Source organism: Ceratotherium simum, chromosome 24 (genome assembly GCF_057802395.1).
Source record: "Ceratotherium simum simum isolate JZ-2026a chromosome 24, ASM5780239v1, whole genome shotgun sequence".
Taxonomy (NCBI): Eukaryota; Metazoa; Chordata; class Mammalia; order Perissodactyla; family Rhinocerotidae; genus Ceratotherium; species Ceratotherium simum.
The window spans coordinates 11,158,242-11,183,850 of NC_141923.1; the positions used below are offsets into that span (position 1 = coordinate 11,158,242).

Here is a 25,609-nt window from a genome sequence, read left to right on the forward strand (position 1 = left end):
TCCATACTTATTTCTGATCTATTCAGGTTTTCTAGTTCTTCATGATTCAGCCTTGGTAGGTTGTATGTTTTTATGAATTTACCCATTTCTTCTAGGTTCTCCAATTTGTCGGCATATAATTGTTCAGAGTAGTCTCATGATCCTTTCCATTTCTGTGGTGTCAGTTGTAATGTCTCCTCTTTCATTTCTGATTTTATTTATTTGAGTCTTCTCTTTTTCTTAGACTAACTAAAGGTTTGTCAATTTTGTTTATGTTTTCAAAAAACCAGCTCTTAGTTTCATTGATCTTTTCTATTGTTTTTCTGGTTTCTATTTCATTTATTTCTGCTCTGATCTTTGTTATTTCCTTCCCTCTGCTAACTTTAGGATTAGTTTGTTCTTCTTTTTCTAGTTCCTTGAAAGTTAGGCTGTTTATTTGAATCTTTTTTTTTCTTAATGTAGGTGTTTATCACTATAAACTTCCTTCTTAGAACTGCTTTTGTTGCATCCCATAAGTTTTAGTATGTTGTATTTCCATTTCCATTTGTTTCAAGATGGTTTTTATTTCCCTTTTGATTTCTTTGATCAATTGTTCAGGAATGTGTTGTTTAATTTCCACATATTTTTAATTTTTCAAAGCAATCCTGAGAAAGAAGAATGAAGCTGGAGGCATCACACCTCCTGATTTCAAACTGTATTACAAAACTATAGCAATCAAAGCAGTATAGTACTGTCATAAAAATACACATAGACAAATGGAACACAGTCAAGAGCGCAGAGATTAACTCTTGCATATACAGTCAACTAATATTTGACCAGGGAGCCAAGAACACTCAATGGCGAAAAGATAGTCTCCTCAATAAATGGTGTCAGGAAAACTGGATAATCACATATAGAAGAATGAAATTGGACTCCTCTCTTACGCTGCTCAAAAAATTAATTAAAGACTTAATAAACATAAGACCTGAAGCATAAAACTCCTAGAGGAAAACACAGAGAAGGAGCTCCTTGACATTGGTCTTGGCAATGAGTTTTTGGATTGGCACCAAAAACACAAGCAACAAAGGCAAAAATAAATGAGCGGGACTACATCAAACCAAAAACCTTCAGCAAATGAAACCATCAACAAAATGAAAAGGCAACCTATCAAATGGGAGAAAATATTTGCAAATCATTTTCTGATAAGGCCTTAATATCCAAAATATATAAGGAACTCATATGACTTAGAAAAAACACAAGCAATCTGATTAAAAAAAGGGCATGGGACCTGAATAGACATTTTTCCAAAGAAGACATACAAATGGCCAGCAGGTCCTTGAAAAAATGCTCAATACCACTAACCATCAGGGAAATGCAAGTCAAAACCACACTGAGATATCACCTCACACCTCTTAGAATGGCTATTATAAAAAGACAAGAGATAACAAGCGTTGGCCAGGACGTGGAGAAATGGGAATCTTTGTGCACTGTCGACGGGGATGTAAACTGGTACAGCCACTATAGAAAATAGTATGGAGGTCCCTCAAAAAATTAAAAATAAAACTGCCATATGATCCAGCAATCCCACTTCTGGGTATTTATCCAAAGGAAATGAAAGTACTGTCTCAAAGAGATATTTGCACAGCGATGTTGATTGTAGCATTCTTCGCAATAGCCAAGATGTGGAAACAACTCAAGTGTCTAAGTGTGATTGGATAAAAAAATATGGTATATATATACACACAATGGAATATTATGCAGCCATGAGAAAGAAGGAAATCTTGCCATTTGTGACATCGTGGATGGACCTTGAGGGCATTACACTAAGTGAAATAAGTCAGACAGAGAAAGACAAGTACTGGATGATCTCACTTATATGTGGAATGGGAAAAAGCTGAACTCGTAGAAACAGAGTAGAATGGTGGTTCCCAGGGGCTGGGAGTAGGGGAAATGGGGAGATGTCAGTCAAAGGGTACAAACTTCCAGTTAGAAGATGAGTAAGTTTGGGGAGCTAATGTACAGCATGGTGAGTATGGTTAACAATGCTGTATTATATAATTGAAAGTTGTTACGAGAGTAGATCATAAACGTTCTCACCACACACACACAAAATGGTAATTATGTGGAGTGATGGAGGTGTTAACTGACACTATTCACTATGTATGTGTGTGTGTGTGAAATCATCACGTTGCACACATTAAACTTACACAATGTTATGTGTAAATTATATCCCAACAAAGCTGGAACAAAAATGAAATCATTAACGTGCTTTATAAGATGTGGTATTGTCTGTGTTATCCTCTTTAGCTTCAGAGATGACCCAAGTCTCCTTGGAGCACAGGCTACACCCAGAGACCCGGGCGCCCGGTTCCTTAGTGAAGGGCCCAGCGCTTGGAGGGGAGCTCTAGGCTTGATTGGGGTTGGCGACTTTGCCCCCAAAGATGATGCTCTGGGTGTCTTTGCTGATTATGAATAACAGAAAGGGCCTGTTGAAACGCACAGTGGTCAGTGGGCCCATTTTTCCGGACAAGAAAGTAATTTTGCTTCCTGTGGCAGCAGCTGCTTCCGTGCCCTCCTCGGCCACATCGAGCACAGTGCTGTGGATCACCTGTGGGGACACCAGAACATTACCCACTGGAGACAGGGTGGAAGGGAAGTGTGCAGCCCGCCTGTGCGCCTCTAAGGGGACTGACATTTATCAAGCACCCACCGCGGGCTGTCACTGTGCTGTCCAACGTGTTCAGTTTGTTTGTTCCTCCCAACCCCATCAGCCGGTTTTGCATGCACAGATGTGCAAACTGCGGCTCAAAGGCCGTGAGTGATCTGCCCAGGGTCATAGAGGTACAGAGTACCGCACCCTGATCTGAATCCCTCTCTGTCTGAGTCCAGAGACTGTGCCGCCCCCAAAACACCCACTATTGTAGGGGGAGGGGCAGGGGCCATGCAAGGCATTTATCTTGCAATCAACTTTCTAGCAGCCTCTCCACCTCGAAGCAGCTGATGCAGACACATCCCTGGACTGGGCGGGCCGGCACTGCCTTCAGCATCTCTGCTGCCCCAGCTTAGACATCCTTGGAGCTCCCGGCTATTTTGCGTAGGATGTGGCTTCACATCCCTGGACCATGCGGGCCACTCTGCATATGTCCCTTCATCACCATGTCCTTTGGAAGGGGGGTGCAGAGGAGCCCAGCTGCCCCTGTGTTCTGACCACTCTGCTTCTAGGAACACTGTGCAAGGGTCCCTGGTCTTCTTCTCTCCTGCTCTTAGCGTATTTCCATCACAACTGCCCCATAGCCATTGTTATTACCTCTTACCTGCTCTGCTGGGCACTGCACACTACCCAAGACTCTCAGCCCTGTTTTACAGATGAAAAAGCTGAGGGGTACAGGACTTTAATTATTTGCCCCCTTAGGCAGTAAAAAGTGGAGGATGGGATGGGGTCCACTGCTGATTCCACCCCAGGCTCTTCCCCACGATGGGCTTCTGTGTCACATTACATTGGAGGGGAGGCAGGGACCAGCCCCCACACGGTGGTAACCCAGCTCTCCTGGGCTTGAGGGAGTTCCAGGGAGGGTGAGTGGATAATGAGAAATGCAGTTATTTATGCAAATCCAAGATTCCCCAAACGTCTGCCTGGCCTTCACCATTCAAGCTCTGACACAGAAGATGAATTGTCCAAAGTTGAAAGACCCACCTGGGAAACCACCAGATTCCTGGCTCCTGTGACTCCTGCCAGGTCAGCCTGGTTGGTGAAGACTTCCCTGATGCCCAGCTGGGGGAGTACATCTTCCAGATTATACTTGCTGGAGATGGAAAACTTTGGCAGATAGAGTTCATCTATCCATCTAGGAAATGAGAAAAATAAATCTGAGCATCTGCTTGACTCAGTGCCCGGTTTTCTGCCATCTCACAGCGTGGTCTCCCTGGTTGCCTCTCCAACCACCCCTTCTCACTGGAAGTAAGTTCTCCTGTCTCGGTTTCTTGACCCCTTGTGCTTACTCTTCTTAATACATTAATTATCCCTTCACGTCTGTAAGTACTCACACGTGTCAGGCAGTGTGTCAGGGCGGGGGCTGTGGTGGCACTGGGCTGGCCCTCCTGCAAGCTTGCAGTGCAGTGGGAAGGCTTCCTGTAGGAGGTGGCATCAAGCCTATGTCCCGAAGGAGGAGAAGGAGCTAGCTGGGTAAAGAGGAGGGCAGGAGGCAGATGGATGAACTTGCAGGAGGTGGAAAGAAAGGGGGGATGCTCACAGTGTGGAAAGCAGCCTTAGTGGGTGGGCAGGAGAGAGATGAGGGGCCAGGCAGGGGCTAGGGGCCTGGGGGCTGCATTCGAAGGGCCTTGGGGATCCTGAAACAATCAAGTGAAGGTCCCATTTTGCCTCCCCGGCGAGCTCCTTGAGGGTGGGGGCCACTTCTGCTTCAGAGCAGGGCTGGCAGTGAGTTCTTAGAGCAAGAGACGACGTCTCCCACCTCCGAGCTTCCCTCTCTTTGCTGACATCTCCCTTAAGACTCTTGTCACCATCTGTCTGGTCTTAAGTTGCCAAATACTAGGAGGTGTGTCTCCCATTAAACATGGAGTCCTGTGGGAGTGTGGAAGGTGTCTATTCCTCTCCATGTTCAGTCATTCATTCATTTCCTCATTCGTCCGTTGATCCATTCATTCAACAAATATTTATCAAGCACCCACCATGGACCAGGAACGTGTAGGGGCATATTTCCTCAGTGCTTTGTAAATTAAAGCTATCCACTCACATCTCCTCTTTGAGCCCCAGCTATGTGAGTTCTATTTGGTGCCAAAGGAAGGAAAGCATTGGGAAGGGAGTACACGGATGGGTAGAGTGGGGTCCCCGGGCCCGGGGGTCTCCTCGGATCCGCAGTGAGTTGGGGCTGAGAGGCAGGCAGCCTCAGGAGGCGTCCGGCGCTCTGGACAGCGGCTGGGGAAGGGCTGCAGCCTCAGCCTCCCGCCTAGGCAGGTCCCTCGCCCTTTGTGGTTTATGAAGCGCCTTCCACATCCACTGGATTCTCAAAACCGCCCAGTCAGTACAGGGGACAAGGACACTTCTCCTCATTCAGTAGGGAGCTGAGCCCCAGAGAAGAGCAGTGAGTGGGCGACGTCATGCTGGCCACCTGTGAGCCTTGAGAGCGAGACTCTGGGGCTGCTGACCTCCCCGCTCCGCAGCTGTCCACATGCCCTCCCTCTGCCCCACTGCAGGGACTGGGCCCAGAACTACCTCTGCCTCACTTGTTCCCCTTGATATTGGTCTCCTGAATTCCATGACCTAGCCTGCGTCTCTACCCTCAGGTTTATCCGGAACCCGACCACTTCTCACGCTTCGAGCCTCCCTCCTGGACACAGCCACCACCAGCTCTCGGCTGGATCACCATGTTAGGCTCCTAGCCGGCTCCCTGCCCCCAGGCTTGTCCTGGGCAGTCTACTCTCCACTCAGCATCTGGGGTGAGCCTTTTAAAACAACACTCAGATCATTCACTCTCTGGATCCAAACCTTGTGATGACGCTCCATTTCACTCCGAGGAGGGAGAGTCAAGGTGTTCTAGGGGTCTGCATGGCCCTACATAACCTGAGCCACCCCCTGGGGGACGGTGACCTCCCACAACTCTCCCTCTCCCTCACTCTGCTCCAGCCATTCTGGCCTCACTATCCCTCGCACATACCAGGCTTGCTCCTGCCTTAGGGGCTTTGCACTGGCTGTTCCCTCTGCCAGGAATGCTTTTCCCTAACATATCCACGTGGCTCAGTCCCTCACTTCTGTCATGCTGATGCTCAAATATCACCTAATAGCCATCCTGTTAAAATCACAAACTACCTTCTGGTCTAGTTCTCTTAATCCTTTTACCCTTTTACCCCCCGCATTTCTCACCTGACATACCAAATAATTTACTTATTATATTTATTTTTTGTTTCTCTTCTCCAATTACAGAGTAAGCTCCATGAGGGCAGAGATTTTGTGTTTTATTTGCTGACATACCCTCATGGTCTGAATTAGTGCCTGGCACATAGTAGGTGCTCAATTAACCTATTCGACAAATGCTGATCAGAGGACTAAACAAATGACTAATAGCCAGCACAAAGCTGATTCTCAGAGCCCGTCTCACCCCTCAGCTGATGACAATTCCATCTGTCCCCTCCACCTTCAAGCAGTTGAGGCACAAGAGCATACATGAGTGTCGGGGTTGTGTTGAGGATTCCTTGTGCCTTAGAGCACGTTAGAGTCAGAGGAAGCCTCAGCCCCCGTCCCTTCCGATGTCCTCATCTCAGAGAAGAAAAAGATTCAGGCCCAAAGCCAGGCAGGCAGCAAAGGGCAAGGTAACCCCAAACTCCCCCTGTCCCTACGGGCTCTCCTCCACTGCACCCCACCCGGACATCAGGGAGGCCCCAGTGGTAGGGGCTGGGGAGTAGGGCATGAGAGTGGGGATGGCGTGAAGGAAGGCGGTCCTGCGGAGCGTCACCTCATCTGCAGCGAGTCTCTCCACCTCCTCAGGGTCTCCGGGAACAGCATGGCCTCCACGGCCTCCATTTTGCCCTCGTCGGGGAGGATGAAGAGGGCGCTGTCATTGCTGGCGTATTGGAGCTCCAGCACGGTGCAGGAGAGCACCTCGTCCCGGAGGTAGGGCGCGGTCAGGTCCTCAAGGCTCATCATGGGCACCTTCACTGACTTGTTCTTTCTCACATAAAACCAGGACTGGAAAGTATCTTCAGGGTCAAACGGCGTCTTCCACTTGGCTAGAGGTGGAGTGGGCATTTGGAGAACTCTGTGAGTGCAAGGGCTGCCCTGCCTTACCCCTCCTCTGCCCGGGTTCCCTGAGTGCCGAAGACACTCAGCATAACAACAGCCACCTCACAGTTCCCCTTAGGGGTGGACCTGCCCTGGTTTGCAAAAACACCTTGGCAAGTGGGTAAGCCATTGGGGATGGGGGTGAGCCCCGCGGGGCCTGATTGGGAAGGGGGCCATGAAACAAAGGTCTGGTTAATTGGGCTAAATGAGAAACCAACAGGAATTTGGGAGTGCAAGGGAGAGATGGGGGTTAGGCTGGAGGCCTGCGGAGAAATGGGAAATCCCTGACTCCTTAAAGGAGCAATGTCAGTAACCTTGATAGTCACCAGCATTGCAGGGATGTGCACGTGTACCCACAGCCTTGTGAAGCAGGCTGAAGCAAGGAGCAACATGGGAGCCCCAAAGGCAGGCCGGAGGTCACCTGAGGAGAGGGGCACAGGTCTGCACCCCCAGGAGGACTGGGGCACTCAGTGGGTAGGTGGGAGCTTGCTGGGGAGATTAGAGACCTGGGGCTTCCTTGGAAGTGTGTAGCCACCTCCACTGCCCACTTTGTTTTCTACCCTGCTGGCGTCCCCATTGTTAGAGGCAGGAGAGGAGGGAAAGCAGGGTGGCTGCTGTGTCCCCGGGGAGGAGAATTTGGAGGAGAGAGTCAGGGTGGTAGGAAGGGAAAACACAGGAGACTCAGAGAACAAACACAGCAGGTCTGGCCTGGATTAGTTTCCAGAGAAATCCAGTTCCCCGCCTTCATTTACGGCTGAAAACACAGGTCCAGGAGGGCTTGCCCCAGGACTCAGCTGAGAGCTCCTAGCGCAGGGCTCTCTCTGGGTCTCCACACAGCTCGCGTCTCTTAGGTGCCTTACCACCCACCGACTCAGTGCTCATTCCTTGCATCCCTATCTATTTTTCATCCCATTTTGGACCGCTGGCTCCATAAGGCAGAATCTGTCTGCTTGCACTCCGCCCTTCAGAAACGACAGGCTGAGGTTTGCATTTGTTGAGCTGTCAGGGGGATCGGGCACTGGACTCACCAGAATCTGAGAAAGAGTCCCCCAAGGACCTTCCTCAGATGGTGACCACACCATTTCCATCCTCAAGGTTGTAGGAGGGAACAGTTGCAGAAGATTGGGACAGCCAGGCTCCTTAGAGGCTGTCTTCCAGTGAAGATAGCCACCAGCCCCGCCAGGACTCCCCAGAGACTGAGTCCCCCTGGTCTGGACCATGCCCAGGTCAGAAACCACTCCAAGGTGTACCCTGGCAGAGGCCTCTCCTGAGCGTGTCCAAAAGAGCTCCTTCCTTCCAGTAGCTGGGCAAGTTTAAGTCAGAATAGAAAATGCCACTCCGGCTCAGACAAAGAGTTAATGAGCAAATCTGCAGGTATGTCTTGCAACGACAAACTGTAACTCGGAAAACCCCAAGAGAAGACAATGCCTATGGGCAGGGCGGGGCCTCGGTGCCCATGCCCCTCCCCACAAGCCCAGGGCACCCCCCTTCTATAGCAGTTTGCCTAATAACACGGTTCGTTGAGCCAGGACAGAAATAGCCCTGGAGGCTCGGAACTAGAGGTCTGTTCTCTTCCCAACCGCGAGCTGGTCACTTACCTTTAAGGAAGATGTAATTCACCAGGACCATGGCTGTGTGCATGTCAAGGTCCTTGACCAAATCCTCAATTTTCCCCTGGGTTTTATTCTTCACGTAGTCGTTGATGAGCTTCTCGGCGGCGGCGGAGTCCTGGAAGTCGGTGGGGAAGGCGTCAGAGGCATACAGAGACTTGGCATCGTCCCTGAATTTGTGCAGCAGCTTCAGCTGACCCTCGACGAACACGGCGTTGCCCACGCTCAGCTGCAGCTGGTTGCTGGGGTGGCTGAGGGCACGCAGAAGGTGCTGGAAGCCCTGGTGGATTTCTGCCTCGGTCGTCTCCGTGAGGTTGAACTTGAGGCCTTCGAGGATCTCTTTCAGGGTGGTGCCGCGGGCCCCCAGCGACAGGAGGGCCAAGGCAATGGAGACGCTCAGCGGGGAGAAGATGACATTCTTCCTGGGGGTCTCTGAAGCCAGCTGCTTGTAGAGGCTGAAGGCGAAGTCGATGTTGCTGGAGGTTAATCTGAGGTTGTCCGCAGGCGTCCTGCTGTGTTGGTCCTCCTGGGTCACATTCTCCCCGTCAAGCACGCCCCCCGGGAGGCAGTGGACAGTAGGGCACAGCCCAGCCACCAGGAGCCCCAGAGCCAGGAGGGGTGACATTCCCTCTGCCCTCAACCCTGAAAAGCAAAGCTCCTTTAAGTCTCAGAGGGCCAGATGGTGCCCTGACCGCCTCCCACTGACCCCCCACCCACGTGCCCTGCCTTCTGGTTTCTGCCTCTGCCAGCTCTGTGACCTCCCGTGGGTAGGCGCTCTCCTGGGCACCCAACGTGCATGACTACATTCTGTGCTCCCTCTCACCCTTTGAGGTAAGTACAGTAGTTGTTGCCATTTTCCCCAATGGAGAAACTAGGCACAGAGAGGTGAAGGGGCTTGCCCGAGGTCACACAGCAAGCAAGTGCAGGAGGGGGTGAGAAGCCCAGTTTGCCTGGCTACTGGGTGGGGAAGCTAGAGATGGGTGTGAGGTGCCGTCCAGTCAGAACGCAGCCTCTCCCTCCTGCTTGGTGAGCGGATGCCGGTCAGAGGGGGCTAGAAAGCAGGGACTCCTTTCCCCTCATATCCCTAGTCTGCCCCCCAAGTGTAAGCCGGGGAAGGAGCTGTGGACCGAGTCAGGGACCGCAGGTCCTCTCTCAATGACAAGTCATGTGACCTTGTGCGTGGTGCCTGGTCACAGTGAGGGCTCATTAAGAGAGGGCACAGAAAGCAGCTAGAGAGGAGCTAGCTGGAGCCTAGATGGTCCTGATAAGGGTTGGTGCAAAGACCAAAGGAAAGTGGAATGTTCTTTTCAGCCCCTGCCAGGTTGACATGTGGTAGTTGTTTCCACTATAAGCCTGGAAAGGCCTCCTAGTGGGGAGAAAGCAGTGTGGGCTTCAGAGTCTCAGAGACCTGCACTAGGATTTCATTTTGGCCACTTGTGATTGCTGTGTGGTGATAAGCAAGTGGCCGAACCTCTCTGAGCCTCAATTCCCATCTCGGTACAACGAAGGTGCCAGGCTCACAATACAGGTTCCAGGGGTGTTATCTCCTCCCACATGCCCCCATCTCAGAAACTACAAGCCAGAGCTGTGATTCCATGGGGAGATGGGATGGAGCTATTGCAGGAAAGATAGGAGGGAGGATGAGTTCAAAGCCAGAGACTGCAGCAAATAGGATTATTTACCTTTAGCCTCTGCCCACTCAGTCCCAGCGTTCAGAGGAGAAAAGGGCAGCTTGTGTGATGGGGCGGGGAGGGGAGGGGGGGAGAGGAAGAGGCGGGGAAGGGAGGGGAGAGACAGGTTGTGGGAGGAGAGGGAGTCAGCTGATTTTCATGGAGGCCTGTGGACACGCCTCCAGACAAGCCCAGGAACAGAGGCAGCTCAGTTGCCTCAACTGTTTGTTTATTCTTGGGCTGATGCAACTATTTCTTTGGAAAAGAGTTAAACACTTTTTTCCCCAAAATTATTTCTGAAGAAAAAGGGCTTTCAGTTTGCGCAAGTTGGCGGGCTGTTTCCGAGCAGTCCTGCCTTCTCTGTTGCTAGGCAGACGCAGCCTGCCTGTCTGCTCGGCCGGGGGCCTGGAGGGGAAGCGGAGCCCCAGGGAGCCCCCATGGAGACCCTGTGGCCTCTGTCCAGAGGGACCCAGTGCAATGATTCCATCTGCAGCAGGTTCTGAGAGCAGCGCCCTTTGCCAGGCAAGGGGAGGCACCTCCTGCCTTCGGGGGAGGGACTTGTGATCCTGAGGGTCCATACACAACTGTATGGGGGTACACAGCTAGCTGGAATCAGAATCCAGAAGTGTCGAGGCAGAAGTGACCGTAGAAGCCCTGGTGACCTGTCCACCCTTTGCAGGTGTGAAAACTCAGACCCGGAGAGAAGACTGGCCTTCAGAGGGCACTGAAACTGTCCCCAGCGCTCCGGCACACTTCCACCTGGCTCCCTCCCCACACGCATCCCACAGGCTCCAGGCCAAGGGCCAGAACCACCCTGGAAAAGCAGATTTCTTTGCTCCCAGTACACCAGCATCCTGGATTACCTGCCTCGGAGAGCTGGGTGCAGCTAGTGGATTCCAATCCTGCCGTCTGCCCCCCGGAGTGTGAGATTGTCCAGGCTACTCAGGCTTATTTATCCCTGCAAAGAACTCCTCCCCTTGCTCGGGAAATGTCAGCTGGGACAACCAAGTGTTCTGTTTTCAGACTGGAAACAGCCAAATGAGCGTTTCTGGTAATATGGGTTTATTAGATCTACTCGAACAATCCAGTTACGGGAACAGCTCCTTTTTGCCTCTTTAAAAAAACCCCAAAACAAACAAACTTTCCTATTTTTTTCTTTTGCTTATAAAATACTCATCGAGGAACATGCGAAAATCCAGAAAATATAGAGAAAAACATTGGAAAATATTCCCCAGAATTTTATCACCCAGGGAAGGCCCCAGCTAACACATTGTTGTATTTCTTTGTTAAGTCACTTTCCTTTGATATGTCTGTGTGTATGTGATATGAATCTCTATACACAAACTCAGATATGTTTTCTAAAATGCTACAAACTTTATTTTTTTTATAGCTCGATTTGCATTTTGAGGCCCCCTTCCCCCATTCCCAGGGAGGGGGTGTTAGTCTGAGGACCCTCGAGCGTATTGAGAGCACAGGTTTCGTGGGGGCCTCTGGTCTCTGGCACCATCTGTCTCTTTCTCTTCGTCCTCCTGCTCTTCCCTTATTGGTTCACCCTAAGAGCTGGTTGTCCCTGATCCCTGACTTTGAGGTCTCCTCAGATCTCTCTCTGAACTAATCCCAGCTTTTCTTGGGCTCATGGGAAAAACCTTCCTGTCAGTCCCTCGTAGTCATAACCCTTCATCCATGACAACCTCTGACAAACCTCTGTGGAACCCTAGGGGCTCCACAGAGCACAGTTTGGAAACCACTGGATTAGTGGTGAGGGTTGGCTTTGGCATGAGGTAGACCTCAATCCTGAGTGTGACCTCAGCAACTGGTAATCCCTCAATCCTAATCTCCTCATCTCTAAAATGCAGATAACAACATTTCCCTGACAGGGTGGTTATGAAGATTGTGACATAATACTAAATGTAAGCTCTATTAGGACAGGACTTTTTGTGTGTCTTGTATAGTGCTGCATCCTTAGAGTACTTACTAAATATTTATGGACTATTAAGCACTGAGGTGACCAAGAAAGGTTTGTTTGGTCCCATCCTCCCCGAAATGATGACATGTCATTTCAAGCTCCAAATATTTTCAGAATTGAATATGTATTTTTAAGTTACACAGAATCCCAAAGAAATAGTAGCTAAAACAAGGCAGTTTATTTTGCTCTCATGTAAGTCCAGATGTAAGCAATGGGTTGACATAATGGCTCCATTGTGTCAGGGACCCAGGCTCATTCTATCTCGTGGCTCTGCCGTGGCCAGTGTTTGTTTGCCAGGTCCAAGATGGCTCATGGCCACATCCACCTTTCAGTCAATAGGAAAGGCAAGAGGGGAAGGGAAGGGCACACCTTTTTCTTTGAAAGGAATGATCTAAATGTTGCCTGTGTGATTTCCACTTGTGTTGCATTGGCCAGAGCTTGGTCATATGGCCACACCTAGCTGCAAGGGAGGCTGTGCAGTGTAGCCAATATTCTACATTGGGTAGCCATGTCCCAGCTAAAAATTTGGGGTTCTGTTAGCATGAGAGAGAAGATGAGAATGGACGTTAGGTATGACATAATCTTGCTCCAACATGTTACCTAAGTGTCCCCAAGTTCTCCAGCCCCAGGAGAGCCATCATTTTCTTTAAATCTGGACTGGCTTAGTCAGAACCTCCACCCAATGTGAAGACAGAAGATTTGCTACCTTCCCCGAATACTGCTGAGGATGCTTGTGGGAGGCTGACATGTCCTGGGTGCCACCTGTCACCTGGACCTCCAGACTGGTGCTCCAAGGCTATATTCACCATACCTATTCATTGCTCAGCCTCTTCTCTGGGCTTTTACAGTTTTCATTGGTCTGCTTTGCCCCAAGCATTGGCACAGGCTCTTCCTTCAGTTCTGTAAGCACTGTTCATACGAGAACGGCCGTGTCACAGTGTTCTCTAGGGCCTGATGAGAGCATAAGGGAATTATGACACAGAAAAGAGAAGAAAAGCTAGTGTCAGATGGTACCATTCCAGAACCCACTGGCTTCACTTCTTCAGAGGGCTCCCCTCCAGGTCATCTCTCTACTGGCCGCCGAGGCTGCAGGATCATTGAAGGCTGTTTGTCTCCGAGTCAGCAATCCCTGGAGAAATTCTCTCCTCTGAGTTAAGGGGACCCCCACCATATTTCTGAACCCCACAACAGGAAGCAGAAAGGAAATTAGAGGCATCCTGGTGTTGGCAGATATGCCCCTGCCCATGAGGCAGAGAGCTTTGACATCCTTGCTATCCTCAAAATGTGGTCTGGGGACAAGCAGCAGGGAGCTGGTTAGAAATGCAAATTGTAGGGACCCACATAGACCTACTAATTCAGAATCAGCATCCTGATAAGCCCCCCAGGCGATCTGATCTGTATGCACCTTACAGGCTGAGGAGCACTGGCTGAGGAGCACTGCGGAACAGGCTAAGCAGCTTCTGCCCCCTGGGGTGAGATTTGCTTGCTTCCCCATAAAGTAGGACCAAACCTGGCTCTCCCAGAATGCAGGGAGGACCTTGTCCAAGGACAGAGGCCGGCTTCCCCTCCAGAATAAGAAGGTGCAGCAGATTTTAAAAGAATACGTATTTTTGTCCCTGCCACACATGGACTTGATAGGTTACCAGTGTTTTCCGACACATCACTCATTCATTTAGTCCTTCTTTTATCCCCAAAATATTTACAGCATGATTTAACAAGCCAGACATTGTCCTAGGCACTGGGCATCCAGTGGAGAATGAAACAAGTAACTGTCCTGCCCTCAGAGTGACACTTCTCTGCAGTTCTCGAACGTCGCTCCTAATGCAGTGGGGGTGGGGAGGGCTACACTCCAGGGGTCTGAACACCTTTTCTGTAAAGAGCTAGACAGTCACCTTTTAGATTTTGAGAGCTGCATATGCTCTCCTCCTCCTCCTCCTCTTCCTCCTCCTCCTCCTCCTCTTCCTCCTCCTCCTCCTTCTCTTCCTCCACCTCCTCTCTTCCTCCTCCTCCTCTTCTTCTTCGTCCTCCTCCTCCTCCTCTTCTTCCTCTTCCTCCTCTTCCTCCTCTTTGTCCCCTCCTCCTCTCTTCCTCCTCTCTTCCTCTTGTCCGTCTTCCCCCTCTCAGCCATCTTTGTGCAATGTGGAAAGCGCTCTTAGCTGGAAGATGTGTAGATACACGGATGCGGGCTGGACGCGGCCGGCGGCCTAGTTTCCCTGTGGAGGTCAGACCCACACGGGGCCCGGGAGCGGCAGGAGCGCTCTCTCTCTTAGTTCAGGCTGACATCACAGCTTCCAGCCGTGCGTTGCCCAGAGAGGGCTGGGGTTGGGTGAACTTCTTGGCTTCCTCCCACTTCTCCACTCCATCCCACCCTCCTCACAACTGCAGGGGAGCCCTTCCCCACTGGCATCTTCCCTCCCTTCTTCTCTCCTTCTCCTTCTGTCTCCCATGGTCCTGGAAACCCCCCTACCTCCTTTCGCCACCCACCCCAGAGCTGCCCTCCTCTCCCAGCTCCGGGGCGGGTTGTCGGGTTGTCAGTCCCGTTGGACTCCAGTCTGGGTGGGGCGGGGTGGGTGCTGCGTATTCCACATGCAGAGCATCTGCTAGACAATCAGCATCTGGCATTGCCGGGACTGCCCGCCTCTGTGTACAGCTCAGTTCCTGATTAGGTTGAAAAGAAATCTCCGTCCCTCCTTTCATCTTAAGTGTTATCACCAAGACCTGGTCTGTGCCAGCCTCCAGGAGGCGGGTTTGGGAGGAAGGAAAAACCCCAACACCTAATCTCCTGACTTGCCCAAGGCCCCGCAGCTGTTAAGTGGTAGAGCCGGTGGAGCTCGGCCAAACCCAACCCAAGGCCAGGTCCGGGCTCTCTCTACGCTGCCACGCGCTTCCTTAAAAAACAAGAGAAGAAAACGTTCCCATCCTTGAACATATGAGAGAAAATGACAATCTTGGGAGTATAAATCTTGTACAGGTGTTGGGGCTGCTGCTTTTGTGAGGCGTTGGTTGTCTGTGGATCTGTGTGGGGGGGCTGCCTCCTTTATGTGGGGTGGGGTCCCAGCTGAACGGGAGCTCCGTCACCATCCTGCCACCTGTGACTGTGGATGGGCGTGTTCCTCTGACTTGACATGGACCCAGGTAGACAGCCCTAGGGCGACCGGAAGGTTCATCCTGGCTTTGGAGGGGTGAGGGCCAGGGTCTCCAGGGCTCGGGAACCCGGGGGGTACGTGGAGTGGAGACAGGGAGAGGTGGAAGGGGCGCCAGTCTTTGGGGCCTGTGTGAGTGTGGCCGTAGCACTTGCCTCAAGGGTGAAGAGCAGAAAGGTGCACCTTGAGTGTGCGGCTCCAGACCTGGGGCTAGCAGATGCTCTGTCTGTGGGACAGTCACCCTTCCTGTCCCCAGACACATGTGGAGGCCATCGGAACTGGATTGACTTGGAGTTTGCATGCTTGACCATTGGGAGGTAGTTAATGATTTCCCACACTCATTGTGTTTGTGTTGCTACTTCCAATTCCTGAATGTGGGCCTGGCACAGGAGGGCTAGGAAAACCTCAGGAGAAGCGTTGTGTACACCCTTGGGCTGGGATTGCAAATGTAGAGAGTGTGCTTCTGGGGCTTGACCAGGGTGTGGAATGGACAGTGGGAATCCAAGTAAGAGGTTGTTCCACCTCCCCGGAGCAGGTGAGGCTGGGAGGAACAAGTTCCCTCCAGAGAGCTTCTTCCTGGAGATGGAGGAGGCAGGGGTCACGGTAAGGGCCTCACTCAGCCAGGCTCCTTTGGCATAGTGGCTCTGCTGATCTATACTTGAGGCTGATTACTTTCCCTCTCTGAACCTCTGTTGTCAATCATGGCTCCATAAAGAATTCTTAGGAGGAAGTTATGAGATGTTTACAACTGCCTAAACCCCAGAGGAGGTTCTGCCTTCTCTGTTATGGGCAGAGGACTCTGATCTCAGTTGGAAAAGAATGGAGACAGCAGGCAGGTGTCGCCTGACACTCATGTCGCCCCCTGGCTCTGTCTGTACTGGTCTGGGAAGATGTTTGCTGCAGATATGAGGCTCATTTGCAAATTCCCTTCAGCACAGCCAGGCTGGCCCTTGCCTGTGTCCCCATGTGGATGGGGCGGTGCCTGCAGAAGTATTTGGCAGGAGCAGGGGGGACTCCTGTCTCTCTTTTGCATGCTGCTGAGTCATCCATTCCTCCTTGGTGTTGTGTCTTGTTTTCCTGTGAGAAGGGAGTGTCTACTGTGACTTATCATCAGTTTCTATTTAAGCACGCCTTCCACGCTACAGGTCATATCTGAGAATTACCGAGCACTGTTGGGGTCAGAGCAGCCCGGCCTCATCTTACTACCTGGACAACCTCACACACACCTCAACCCTTCCGGGCCTCAGCTTCTTTCCTCTGCGTAAAGTGGGGCAGAAACACCCTCCTCATGCACCCATTCATTTATTCATTCATTCTGCCCACTCATTTAAAAAAATTTTTTTTAATTTTATTGAGGTCACATTGATTTATAACATTAAATTTCAGGTGGACATCATTATATTTTGGCTTCTGTACAGACTGCATCGTGTTCACCACCAAAAGTCTAGTTTCCATCCGTCACCATACACGTGCCCCTTTACCCCTTTTGCCCTCTCCCCACCCCTTCCCCTCTGGGAAGGACAACCAATCTGTTCTCCTTATCCACATGTTTGTTGGTTTATCTTCCACATATGAGTGAAATCATATAGTATTTGTCTTTCTCCATTCTGACTTATTTCACTTAGCATAATACCCTCAAGGTCCAGCGATCCATGTTGTCGCAAATGGCATGATTTTGTCTTTTTTTTTTTTTTTTTTTACCATTTTTTATTGAGACTCTACTATGGGGGCAGTTACTCTGTTGGATTCTGGGGTTACAATACTGTGGTCATTTTAAAGATATGTCCACCAATTCTTTGATAATCCTGCCTTCAAGCGATGGAGCTTATCTATCCTCTCCTTGAGTTGGACTGACTTGGTGACTTGTTTCTAATGAAGAGAATTTGGCAGAGGAGGTGTATCATTTCTGAGATTGGATTATAAAAATACACTGCTTCTGTCTTGGGTTCTCTCTCTCTCACGCGCGCGCGCACACACACACACACACACACACACACACAGACACACCGGGGAAGCCATATTTGAAGCAGCCCTGTGGGTAGGCCCACATGGCGAGGAGCTGAGGCCCCTTGCCCACAGCCACATGAGCAAGCTTGGGTGTGGAATTCCAGACCCTGTCAGGTCTTCAGGGACCGCAGCCCGGGCCCAGGCCTTATCTGCAAGTTCACGGGATACCCTGAGCCAGAACCATCCAGCTCAGCCTCTCCTGGCTTCCTGACCCTCAGAAACCATGAGATAATAAATGTTTTCTTGTTCTAAGCTGCAAACTTTTGGAATGATTTATTATGGAGCAGTGGATTAACCCAAATCCACATCACCTGCCGGCCTGGTTCTTGGGATCAGAGGAAGAGAGGAAGCAGGGACATGTGAATGTATGAGAGAAAGCAGATCAGTCTCACAGTATGGCATGTCCCGCATAGCTGACGCCTCAGTCAGCGGGCGTGCCCTTGGCCTTTCCTGTTTTTAAGTAAATTTACCTGTTCTCCCTTCACCCACACAGAGGCCCAGTCATAATGATGATGTAACCACGTTGCTCTGTTCTTTATGCTAAGAACTCACTGAACTCTCACACATACCTGCCGAGGTAAGTTCCATTATTTTATTTCACATATTGGGAAACTGAGGTACAGAGAGATGAGGACGTTCCCCAGGTCGCAGCGCGGTAAGTGCCGGCTGGGATTCTGCACCAGGCAGGCCCACACTCTTGCCTCCCCAGGAAACACAGTGCCACTCCCGGCTGACCTGTTTCCAGCCTGGCCACGGAGACACGGTGACCTAGGGTGTGAGAATGGCTGCTGAGGTCACCCAGCTGGCAGGTGGAGACGTCCTGGCTCCAGCCTCGAGGCTTTGCCTGTGCTCTGTGCCAGCCTGCGGAAAGATCCCGGGATTTGGTCTGGAAGACGCGGGCTTGCACATGGCGGTATTGATAACTAGTCACGAAGACAGTGACAGATTTCTGATTTTAGGGGACCAGGGGCATGAAGGAGCCTGTGGGCTGCAGAGCTCATTCTTAGCACGGGCGCTGTTGAAGGGAGGATCTTGCAGGCCCCCACTTTCTCCTGTGCCCCCGCAGGCAGCCTTGTCTGGCCTCAGACACTCTCCCAGCCCACAGGGACTCTCCACTCTCCCCACCAGGGTGGTCTCTGCCTGCCACATTTTCTGTCACATCGGTCACCTCCTACCTCTTGCCCAGGGTATTGTGGCTCTTCCCATGTTTCAGACATTTCTGGTAACCAGAATTTTGACGCCAGTGCCAACTTGTCTTTTGTCTTTAGCGGCCTTTCACACTGATCCCGCCCTAAATAAAACCCCTACATGAAAATTGCCATTCTCTGCTCCCCACAGCCTTCCGCATCTCAGTGAACGGCGTCTCTATCTTCCCAACTCTGCCAGGAACCCGGGCTCATCCTCTGCTCCAGTGTGAGGTGGGAGGATGGGGTCTCCCTCCTCCACATCCCCAGAACCCTGCTCCCTATTGTCCGTGTCAGCCGCCCACTCTCTGGTCCCAGCCACTAACCCTGTGCCCTGCGGCAGTGACCCCTGAGCTGTCTGCACCCCTCCCCACCTGCCCCCTCCCCCTGCCAGTCCACCCTTTATCTACACAGTCCCCAGAATTTATTTAAGAATAGAAGTCCTTCAGGGCACAATCCTGCTTGAAGCCCACCGCCGGCCTCCCTGTCCTTCCCCTGGTCAAGAAGCGCCCATGTGAAACCAGCTCTGTGGGGCCTGAAGAGCGTTCCCCAGAGCAGAGCTGTCCCTGCAGAGCCCACCGGTGCCCCAGCTTGTGCCAGGAGGAGGGAGGGTTTCAACTCCCTTTACAAACAAGGGGATGGCTGGAACGTTCTGTCTCAGGCTTCAGTGTGGTGTCACCACGGATGAGTCAACCCCTTTGTTATACTTTGGGCCGCACATCACGTGGCAGGAAGCCTTCCATGGTCCTTCCCAGTGGAAACGACCCTCCTCTGTCTCGCCCTAACCTTCCCACTCCCTTTACCGCAAGCAGCCTTTGCCTGCTGTCCCTGTGATGTGACTTCCCCTCATCACAGCAAAGGTGTGGCTTCTGGCCATCAGGTCGGCTTCTTCTTGCTCATCCTTGCTCCCTGCAGATAGAGCTGCCAGATTTGGCAAACAAAAATACCTCACAATTCCTGGGCAATTCTTATATTAAAAAGTGATTCATTATCTGGAATTCACATATACCTGGGCATCCTGTATGTTATCAGCAACCCCACCTGCAGGGCATGTTCAGCTGTGTATGGTGGGGTCCAACGCTCAAGGTATATGGGAGTCTTAGGCAGTGGCCTGAGGACTTGCAGAGGCATGGAATCTTCTGGAGCCTTCCCTCACTTAGCCCTTTCATTCATTCATCCAACATTTGTTGAGAGCCCACTTTGGGCCAAGGCCTGTGCCAGGCACTGGGGATGCAGAGATGATTCAAACTCTCATAGACTTCACTTCACGCTGTGTGAGAGACACAGACACGTAGAGAGACAGTAGCTAGACGTGGAAAGTGATGGAGGGAGGTGCGGAGGGTGGTGGGAGTCCAGAGATGGGTCTGGAGGAATCAGGAAGGCTCCACCAAGCAGGGACCTCTGGGCAGAGTCCTGAGGAAGAGCCTGGGCTTGTGTGTTTGTTACCTGGCTGCTGCCCTGCAAGGATCAGCTGGAGAAATGCCTAGAAGCCAAGAGCTTCTGGGCCTGTCAGCCCCTGGAGCATGGAGGTGTTCAGGCACTGAAGCTGGGTGGTGGCAGCTGCAGGGGCACGGAATCCCTGGGCCCTGGGCCACGTAGGATAACCCTGTGCTCTCTTGCACTGTGGCCGCAGAGAAGCGACAGTCTGCATGTGCATCCCAACCCCAATAGGGCTTGTTAAAGGCCTAGCCTCAAACCTTATGATTCCTGGGAAAGAAGCTAGGAATATGCATTTTTAACCAGCTCTCCTGGTGATGGTGATCACAGTCTGAGAAACGCTGTTGTATGGTCTAAGCCTCTTCCTTGCCTGGTTTCCTCTGAAACCAGGGTATCGGTTATCCTCATTCCGTTGTGCAGCAGAAGCGGACACGTGTGTGTTTGCTCACCATCACCTCGCTCAGCGCACCTGGGAGCAGAGGCTCAGACCCACGTCTCCCAGCCTCCATCTCAGCCTCCTTTACCCCACACCCGCAGACCCACCTTCCACACCCTCAGCCCCACGGGACCCGGATCCCTGAAGTTTGTAAAGGAACATGTATCTGCTGATCGAATCCACAAGTGGTCATAGCAGCCTCTCTGGGAGAGGCTGAGGGAGAAGCAGGCACTCAGAGAGGAAAAGATTCTAGAGACCCCCCACCCACCCCCAGGCATAAAATGAACGCTCAGCCCCTAGTACAACTGGAGGCTGCAGTTGTATTAGCTGCTAAGCAGCCACCGCCCTCTAGAGGGCTGTGTGTGTGCAAGCAGCACCGTGGGTGGATGTAGGAGCATTGTGTGGTCTGCGCTCTGTAGTCTTCCTGGAAAATCATCAGCAGGAAGGGTGTGTGCCCTCTCCTACACAAAGGACCCGGCGTTTGTGTCCGTAACTGTTGCCACCTTGGTGCTGCCTCACTCCCACCTCATTCTTTGGGGGAAGGTGGCAGATGGGCCGCTCTGGGGTGTGGCTCTACAGGAAACTGGAGTCACTGATGCCACCTGCGTGCCATCCCCAGCCTCTTGCAGCAGGTGTCCCTCTGCCTCTTTATGAACTGAGCGAATGTATGCAAAGGGCTTAGAACAGTGGCAAGCAGCAGGAGGTGGCATCCAAGTGCTACCTAGTATTATTACTGTCGCTTCCGTCCCCAGCACCCTGCACAGTGTAATAGGTGCCAAGGAAGGAGTGAGCCTCATGGGATCCAGCCACGCGTGTCCTCCTTCAGTTCTGTGAGCAGGACACACTCCCCCACTTCCGGGTCTTCACTCACGATGTCCACAGGTAACCTTTGCCCGGTTCACTCCTGCTTGTCCCTTGGATCTGGGCTTCAATGCCACCACCCCAGAGCTCCCTCTGGCCTTGGGCAGGAGGTCTCCCCCATCGTCTCTCTTAGCGCCCCCTTCTCCTCCTTAACTGAGTCTTGCTTCTGCCTTTGCAATCCCAACCCCACTCCTATCCCCTCCTCTGCCTTTTTTTTTTTTAGCATTTTACAAACAAAACACCAACTTTTTATTTTGAAACAATTTTAGATATGCAGAAAAGTTTTAATACAGTACAGAGAGTTCCCATGAATAAACATCTTACGCAACCGTGGTGTAGTTATCAGAGCTAAGAAGGGAACACCGGTACGGGACAGACTTAATTAGATTTCACCAGCGTGTCCACTAATTCTATCCAGGATCCCATCCAGGAAAACACTTTACATTTAGTCTTCATGTCTCCTTGGGTTCGTCTAGCCTGACACTTTCTCTAAGTGTCTTGGTCTGATCCAGCTGCTGTAACAAAATGCCACAGACTGACTGGGTGGCTTATAAACAGCGGAAATTTACTTCTCACAGTCTGGAGGCTGGAGGTCCAAGATCAAGGTGCTAGCGTGGTGGGTGAGGGCCCTCTTCCAGGTGACAGACTTCTGGTTGTGTCCTCACGTGGAAGGGGCAAGGAAGTTCTCTGGGGCCTCTCGTATAAGGGCACTAATCCCATCAATAAGGCTGCCCCTCCATGACCTAACCACCTCCCAAAGGCCCTCCCTCCTAACACCATCACCTTGGGGAAGAGGGTTTCAACTTACGAATTTTGAGGGGACACAGTTATTCAGAACATAGCATCAGGCTTTCCTTGTTTTTCATGACTGTGACACTTTTTAAGTGTACTACTGGTTAGGTATTTTTGTCACCTGTCCCTCGTTTGGGATTGTATGGTGTTTTCTCCTGATTGGAATGAGGTTATGTGTTTGGGGGAAGATGCCATATGGGAATCTCATCCCACCGCGTCAGAGGGCACAGATGTCAACATGACCCATCACTGGTGATGTTGACCTTGACCTATGAGTCAAGGTGGCGGGTGCCCGTCTCTCCACTGAGCGTTACTATTCCTCACGGCCTGTGCTCTGTTCGTAGAAGCAAGTCACTAAGTCACGCTCACGCTCCATAGCACTTGTCATCAACTGATATGTGACACATTTTACTTGTCTATTTTATTCTTTGTTATTTTTTTTATTTTATTGCCTCTCCACACTAGAATGTAGCTCTATCAGGGCAGGGAATTTTTTGATTTTTTCTTCATTTATCTTCAGCATCTGTAAGAGTGCCAGATACACAGCAGACATGCAATAAACATCTGTGGACAAATGAACTTCCCTCAACAAGGTTTGTAATTCTGTGTTTATTTGTTTGTTTCCCTGGTTATTGCCAGACCCCAGGTCTGCTGGGCTCACCATTCTACCTTGCACTAGCTCCGTGCCTGATGCCCTGTGGGCATCCCATGAACAATAGCTAAATAAGCTGATGCAGGCTGGGTGTGGCTGTTCCTGGGGGCTGTTTTCCCTGGAGACCAAGGCCATTCTTTCTGGTCCAGGTCTCTGCAGGGAGAGGTGGGAGAAGGAGTCCCAGCCTCGTTCCTCCACTTTCTGGTGGCGGTGGAGGTCACAAGGGGAGTGTCTGAGAGACCATGTGGTCAGAGAGGGAAATAAAAAAGGGTTCCTAAGAATGACAATGAACTTGGCAATAGCTGTGGGAACTCAAAGACTGGATGGGCAACTGTTATGGATTGAATTGTGTCCCCCACAAAATTCATATGTTGAAGTCCTAACCCCCCAGTGCCTCAGAATGTGACTGTATTTGGAGATGGGGTCTTTAAAGAGCTGCTTAAGTTAAAATGAGTTCACTATGGTGGGCCCTAATCCAATCTGCCTGGTGGAGATTGGGAGACGAGAAGAGGAGATGAGGACACGGACACGCACAGAGGGAAGACCACGTGAGGACAGGGAGAGAAGACGGCCATCGCAAGCTGAAGAGAGAGACCTCAGAACGAACCAACCCTGCCCACCTTGATCTCGGATTTCCCGCCTCCAGGACTGTGAGACAGTACATTTCTGTTGTTAAGCCATCCAGCTTGTGGTATGTTGTGGTGGCAGCCCTAGGAAACTAATACAGTGGCTAAGACGGTCCTGAGGGTGACAGTCACGCCTGTATGTGCAGGTGCCCTACAGACCCTGTTACCTTATTTCACCAGACGAGGTGGATGAGGTCAAGCTGAGGAAGGTGGGGCATCAGAGAAGCAGGCGTGGGTGGGTGTAAGTGCCCCCTAGAGGGCGGAGGTGCCTACCGATGTGCAGATGGGAGAGTGAGGGACAGGAAGGGGTCTGGGGAACACTCAGGGTGTGGTGTGGGCGACCAAACTACCCTCAAGTTGGGATGAGCCAGAATAGACAAAACACCAGCCTCGTGTTCAGGGTCCCTGTCACTGGACCACAGCACTGTCACCTCCTCCTCCTTGCTCTCCTTCACGTGCCTACACCGGCCCAGACGGAGGGCTCCATGATTTCCCGTACGCACCACAGCTCCCTCAACATCACGCTCTTCTGGAGCTGTCCCCTCTGCCTGAAAGGCCCGTACCCGTTCCCAAATCTGCTGTCTAAGTCCTACTTATTCTTCAAGACCAGCTCAGTGTCACTTCTTGCCTGACCCCCCAGAAGTTAATTTTGTCACCCACCCTCTGAGCTGCTATACCATTTTCTTCACCCTAGGGTTGTGTGACAATTGAGTTCCAGGGCCTGCGATGACAGCCAGCACAAGCTTCAGTGTGTGACACGCAGCCGAGGCTCCCACCCAGCGCCCGCCCCGGCGCCGGCCCCTCTTTTGCACACAGTGGCTGTTTTGTGACTGTTTGCTGAGTGAACTTTAGACAGCATTGGACCTTGGTGTTACGCACGTCCAGGGCTTCCCGCTGACCTTGGACTGGCTTGGTAAACAGTGAGAAACATTTGCCCAAACAGACGAGGCATTGCGCAAGGGAAAGGCACAAAGAAGCACGTCTCGCCCCATGGGGAGGCCCAATCCTGAAGAGCTGTCCTGAGCTTGAAGCACAAGCGCAGACAAGCTGTCTGGGTCTGGTTGCAGCTATCTGCCCTGCCACCAGCCACCAACACATGTGCCATTGTGGTCCCCGAGCCTCGGCCTCTCACTGTCACCAGCTGAGGGGCTCTGGGCAAGCACTGATGTTCCCCTCTGTAAAATGGGGGCACTGATATGCCCTGCAGGTTGTTGAGGGACTGATGAGATCACAGATGCAAAGTGTCCCCAGGGGCTGGCACACAGTAGGTGCCCAGTACTTTGGGGGATGGTCACAGCATGGGTTCCGACATTGTCAGTTCTAAGGGCACCCATCTGCCATACAGTCCAGACTCTGGGATCAGAGCAGTGGATGCAGCCTCATGAGAGCAACCTGGGGACAGGCAGGGTGGCAGGGACAGGCACTCAGGGGGTCAGACCTAGGGGACAGTTTGAGACTGAATGAAGGGCTCATTTGCTTATGCATTCATTGACTCTTTAAAGTGTCTGATCTCACTCATTTGCTAGATGAGGAAACGTGGTGGGTTTCGTAAAGGAGGAGAGTGAGCTTACCTGGATGGCACGGGAGCTAGTGGCCGAGACGCACCCGACCTGGGCTTCTGTTTCCTGGTTGTGTCTCCCCTGCAAAGAGCCAAATCCTCCTTCACCACTTACGAGCTGTGTGATTGGGTAGGCTGCCTGTTCTCTGCAAGCCTCGCCTTCCCCATCTGAGAAATGGAGGTAATAGTAGTGCCTGCCTTATAGGGGATATTGTGAGAGGTGTGCATGAACTTTTGGGACCCCTCTCCCTGGTCTAACAGGAGAATCTAGCAAGTGAGCCACATAGGCTTAAAATCAGTACAAAAATCCATGCTGTTCTATGAAGCAGCCGTGCAGGCCATCCTAAGCCTGTGTTAGAATGACCTTGCAATCCCACACCTTACAACCGAAGACGCCAGCTGGACAGATCCACAGCAGGAAAAGATAAAGGGTACCTCGCTCTCGCGTTTCCCAGCTGCACTTCTTAGAGATTGAGGGAATAACTAACGACACTGGTCCTTGCCTCCCTCCACACATAGACAACACCAACATTACAAGCCTTGTTTGATGTATAACCAAAAAGCTCTTGTTCATGTTCTCTTTGAAGTATTCGACTGTTAGATGTGTAAGCCCTTTCCTGAACATTCACTGCTTTGTTAATAAAAAGAGTATACAAACTGCACTCACACCTGTAGCCTTCGGAGCAATTCCTCAGATACTCTGTTGGACTGTTTCCCAGGACTCAAGTTCCTCACTTTGATTATTGAATAAACTCCTTCTTTTAACCTTCCCCCAGATTCTTTGTTTCAGTCAACAGAGGTGCAACCTGCAGGTTGCAACCCTCCAGGTGAAGTGTCTAGCAGCAGCCCTGGAACATGGTAAGCTGTTAATGTCACCAATCCCAGAGCTACTTCTATGTGGACAATGACACCCAGT

The 25,609-nt window shown here is 51.4% G+C and overlaps 1 protein-coding gene across 2 annotated transcripts; it reads right to left on the bottom strand.

Annotated features, from left to right (window-relative positions):
• Positions 1–518: 518 nt before the first annotated feature.
• Positions 519–10,937, bottom strand: SERPINA3 (serpin family A member 3). Of its 2 annotated transcripts, none has more exons than XM_004434239.3 (5): positions 10,895–10,937; positions 8,350–9,003; positions 6,426–6,699; positions 3,653–3,803; positions 519–2,566 (listed from the first exon to the last, which is right to left on the bottom strand). In XM_004434239.3, the coding sequence occupies exons 2-5, from the start codon at positions 8,984–8,986 to the stop codon at positions 2,363–2,365; spliced, it is 1,266 nt and encodes a 421-aa protein (XP_004434296.1). In that variant the 5' UTR covers positions 8,987–9,003; positions 10,895–10,937; the 3' UTR covers positions 519–2,362. The 2 variants fall into 2 exon arrangements, with proteins under 2 accessions (XP_004434296.1, XP_087304117.1); XM_087447991.1 differs by lacking the exon at positions 10,895–10,937 and adding an exon at positions 10,044–10,106.
• Between the last annotated feature and the right edge of the window lie 14,672 nt (positions 10,938–25,609).